This window comes from Montipora capricornis, chromosome 12 (assembly GCF_036669925.1).
Source record: "Montipora capricornis isolate CH-2021 chromosome 12, ASM3666992v2, whole genome shotgun sequence".
Taxonomy (NCBI): Eukaryota; Metazoa; Cnidaria; class Anthozoa; order Scleractinia; family Acroporidae; genus Montipora; species Montipora capricornis.
Window position 1 is genome coordinate 36,857,438 of NC_090894.1, and position 5,000 is coordinate 36,862,437.

At 37.8% G+C, this 5,000-nt stretch overlaps 1 protein-coding gene across 9 annotated transcripts in view; it reads left to right on the forward strand.

The window, feature by feature from the left end:
* LOC138026580 (5-hydroxytryptamine receptor 4-like) overlaps window positions 1-4,891 on the forward strand; it is an 11,308-nt gene extending 6,417 nt beyond the window's left edge. For 2 of the 9 annotated variants that reach the window (XM_068873980.1, XM_068873982.1), the window contains exons 2-3: window positions 527-665; window positions 1,648-4,891. In XM_068873980.1, the coding sequence (XP_068730081.1) occupies window positions 1,684-2,676 (993 nt within the window). In that variant the 5' untranslated portion in view covers window positions 527-665; window positions 1,648-1,683 and the 3' untranslated portion in view covers window positions 2,677-4,891. Of the gene's footprint in view, window positions 666-1,647 lie in introns of all 9 variants that reach the window. The other 7 variants (XM_068873977.1, XM_068873976.1, XM_068873983.1 and 4 more) reach the window with 5 other exon arrangements.
* Window positions 4,892-5,000: the final 109 nt, after the last annotated feature.

Sequence of the window (5,000 nt, forward strand, 5' to 3'; positions counted from 1 at the left end):
TTTCAAATGCGTTATATTGTTTCCCATAAGAAGATTGGAATTTTAGAGCTTTTAGTTTCAATTTTAATACCAGCATCGATTTTTCTTTTTCTTTTGTCTTCTGTAATTTTCATAATGTTATTGTCGAATTGTATATTTCAGATGTAAAAATTATTTTAAGTTTATTCAATGAAAGACCCCGAAAGCCCCTCAACCTCAGCACTTTTTTCCGTCTTCGATAAATTTACAGTAAGTACTCGCATTTCATTAACTTCATCGTTTTAATGTAATTTGAAACTAACTTCAATAAGAATTCTGGATTTTTTCTTAATTAGCTTTAATACTGGACTAGAATTGCAATGAGGTAAGGCAGTTTAATTAAAGTCTCAACACAAAGATGCAAAAGGATCGTAAACCTGATTGACCAGCGAAAGGATACATCTCCTTAATTCAATTAAGGTGTTTCCTTTGTTCAAGTCTCTAAGGTCATTAGCATGCATGTGTTTTCCTTAAATGCCGCTGAACAATTTGATTGGTTTCCAATTAGTAGGTAGCAGATCGGTTGCACATAAAACTGAAGATTCCCCAGGAGAGAAGACTTGGCCAATATTAACTGTAAAAATCACTGGAATCTAACGTCTGAACCAGCGAAAACTGCCACATACGCCTTTAATGCTGAAATCCGTGTACGTATATAATTGTATTATTGTATTCTTTATGCAATGGTGTCCGCTTTCACTGATCGATATTCTAGTATTTTTTCTGTCTCGATAAAATTTGCAGTTGGTTCCCTCATCATTTTGTAATGAAATGAAATTTAGTATTAAAGAGGAAAGTGGATGACAAATTCTGTGATCAAACTTATAAGGCAGGCAAATATGGCACGTTAAATGTTGTTTTAAATGCTTCAATTCCGAACATTTCCTTTGTGAAATTAAAACCACATGCAGATCTCAGTTCAATCAAAAGTAGGGGAAAAAAGATGTCAATATGAATTTCGAGTCATTTTTTAGGAAACTCAGGGTTACACGTTATAGTTTGTAAGTTTATTAATATTTTGAAACGCTTTTAAGCTCATCCGCTCATCCTGGTGAAATAATGATTGCAACACAAATAACATCCATTATGATGACATACTGTGGGAAGGAAAAGATGTTGACATCTGATGATCAATCCGCTACCAATTTAATTTAAAATCCCCAAGTCACCACTTGACATACACAATATGAGACAACTACATGACAGGAAGAAACGCACAATAGAAGACATTACCACTTATTCAAAAATTAAACATCTTTCCAAAATTTACAATTTATTTGGAAAAAGATTGGTGCTTTTCTATAGATACTAATATTTGTATACATTATTTATATATTAAAAACGTACCACGTTTCGCATGAAAGTGTGCCACTTAAACTTTACAATGGGGGTACAATGAAGTTAAGGGTTGACTATCTTTTTTTTAAGAAATGCATCAGCTTTTCCGAGATTTTACTGCAAATAATGTTTTAAAATTTATTTTTTTATTTAGCAAAGGGACGTCATTTTTGGCTCGCCGCGTTATAACAACAATTTCTTTTTTCATGAAGTAGATTTTAATCTTTGAATGTGGTGTTCTTTTTGATTTCTTTTTTCAATGCTGTGGGTTGATTTTCGTGTTTCATTCAGGTACATCTTTGGTTTCATTTATATATAAGAAGAAGAATGAACAACTCTACACCAAGCAATGGGGCTGAGGATTCAAGCACCGAGATCATGACCTCGCTGTCCGCCATGGCATGGAGTTTTGCATTTGGTGTTTTGGCAGTGATGGCCATATTTGGAAACTTAAGCGTGATTTTTGCATTTGCTCGAGATATTAGGCTTCGAACGCGAACTAATTTTATTATCGTGGGTCTGTCAACAGCTGATTTATTGGTGAGCTTTATGGCAATTCCACTATATATTGCTATGATCATGCTATACACGAGTCATCGGAAAATCCATGTTGCCCTTAATGTCATTTATCATGCAGTAGACGTATTTGGAGGGTTTGCTTCAATATTTCATTTAATATTCATAAGCCTGGAACGTTTTTACGCAATTGCCTTTCCCGTTAATCATCGCAATTCATCAAAAAATATCTACCGGAGAGCGTTAATGGGATGTTGGGTGGCCGCAGGCACGCTAGCGTTTATTCATTCCATAAGGCAAAGTGACTACAACATAGGTGGTGCTTTTTTCGTTCTTTTCTGCGTCTGCTTCTTCGTGGCTTTTATCGTCATCTGCGCTGCTTATTTCGGAATATGGAGAAAGACCAAGGAAAAGAAACTGATTCAAAAAGGCTCAGGGAGGGTCTTCAAGCGACACCAGCAAGAAATAATGATTTCCATGTCTATTCTTATCGTTATAATTGTCTTTGTTTTGACCTGGCTTCCATTTTTCTGCATAAACGCAATTTTCTTCTTTGAAGGGACGTTCAAGCGCACGTCTATCCCATTTGAAGTTGTCCAATTTACCAAGTTTCTACACTATAGTAACTCAGCCATTAATCCAATTATTTATTCGCTGCGAATTCCTGGGTTCAGGAGAACTTTCACGGGACTTATAAGGAGAGAGTCTACGAGATCGCTCAGAATTTCACTTGCTCTATCACGACATGATTCCACAAAGAATGACCAAGGACACAACCTGGTGGACGCCACAATTGGTAGTTGAACCTTTATAGGCACGGAGCAATATATACCCTTCCAAGCCATGGGGAAAGTGACAGGGGTAGGCTAGTTGCTCCATGTGTACACTTTGACAGGGTGGGCCCCCCTTGAATCATGTGGAAATAGCTTAGCTCAAGATAAGTGAAAATGTACGGTAGGGTATCATCAGTAGTCATGAAAACTAGAATACAAGAAAATCAAAAAGAAAAACTAGAGGTGTGGCAAAAGAACGGAACAGAAGTTTTCTTTCACGAAAGGCGACAAAACCCCAAGTTAAAGAGTGACTGTGCAAGAGAACTACATAACTAGGTATAACTTAAATTTTTAGTAGATCCCGCATACCTGCGTGGGGTTGTAGTGAGTTGCTGTGTTGTGGCTGCAGTAATCCAAGTTCAAATCCTTGTCCCGGTATTAACCCTCGGCCGCTTGATAAAATGCTCGCATTCTATTGGCAAGTCCGTGGTTACTACAATGCGACATGGCTGAAGAAACCCAAGTTTAGGTAATTAGGTAGTCCGTACTTTTATTATTGTCTCGACGTTTTTGAACTTCCATTCATTCTGTAGTGTCTTCAGTTATTGCAGTTTTCCAAATTTCCATCTGTTGTATTTTTTAGCCAGTCCAATGCTAGTAGTTAGTAGGAAGTTCATCATCTATGTTGGCGGACTTCTTTTTATTAAATATTGTTAACACCTATCTTGAAAATATGACAATTACTGAAGTGTTTTCGCTCAATAGGCAGTATTGATAATATCCGATGGGAACTCTACTTGTAGGAAGGTGCATGGGTGTGTTGTCGGTCGAATGCGGTCTCAGGTTGAATTCATTTTTACTAAGGTTAAATTCGTGATCTTCCGATTTTTCCTAGGATGAATATGCACTCTGCCTAGTTTAAAGCAGCTATCAATCCCGCCAAAAAGGTGTGAAAATACCTACCTTCCTACGCATCTCGACACATCTTCTTAATGTTTCGTATCATTTTATCGGTTTCTACAAGGTCAGACGGGAGCAGGCCGCGGGAACTGACGATGTTAAAGTACGGCAATGAACATGTACAAGTACAAGGAAGGATTACAGTGCTACACGGCCAACGTTTGCATCGTCAGTTACCGCAGCCTGCTCCCGTCTGACCTTGTAGCTCAGTCGGTAGAGCAGCGGTGATCTTACCCGAAGATCGTGGGTTCAGTTCCCACCCTGGGCAGAGTTTTTGTGGGCCCATTTCCATCATTAGAGCTAACGCACACATGGTTCATATGTGGTAGATACTGGGCACTTCGCATTACACTCTAATCAGTTAAGTCTATATTTTGAACTTTGACGTGAATAACAGCATTGGAGTGCAGGGATGGCGCAGTGGTGAGAGCACTCACCTCCCACCAATGTGGCCCGGGTTCGATTCCCAGACTCCGCGTCATATGTAGGTTGAGTTTGTTGGTTCTCTACTCTGCACCGAGAGGTTTTTCTCCGGGTACTCCGGTTTTCCCCTTTCCTTAAAAACCAATATTTGACTTGATTTGTGTTTATTGTTTTTTTGTTGTTGTTTATTATATATATATATATATGTTTTTCGTTCGACACAATTAATCAGTTGATTTACAGGATGGGTTTCATTTCTTCATTCTACGGTCTATATAAATAAGCCTGCATCATTAACTTGATCCCTCTGATTAGCTGATGCCTAAGTTGGTGTTTGCCTGTGAATCGTTAGTCGATCCTTAGGTTTAATGCTATGAAGGGGTTTAGGCTTTCCCATGTCACCCGTGAAAGAATCCCGGGATACTCACGTTAGGCCAATTCACTATCTCGATAGCTGCGTTGCCAGCGTGGTTGTCCTGATGGTGTAGTGGTCATCACACCCTACCGGTGTTCAGGGGGACGTGGGTTCAAATCCCGCTCAGGGCAATTCTTCATGTTTTTCATTCGACACAATTAATCAGTTGATTTACAGGATGGGTTTCATTTCTTCATTCTACGGTATATATATATATATATATATATATACACAAATGTAAACAATTAATAACTATATTACCTTTACAATACGTACAAATAATACTTACAATACATTAGAATACAAACAAAAAGAGAAAAAAAAACCGGTTACATTCACTACTAAGACTTGCGAAAAAGTTGCGTTATTTCTTACGAAGTACAAACAAAAGTAATATACAGCTGCTCTAAGTTACAAGCTTCTTGTCAATTAAAGGTTTCCATTTATTGTAGTAGCGCTCATTTGAATTAGTCCTTGTTGATATTTATTTTTCGATCTCGGCCTTGCTTATCACTATTGTTAAGTAAGTACAAAAACACAAAGGTTCTTTATTAATG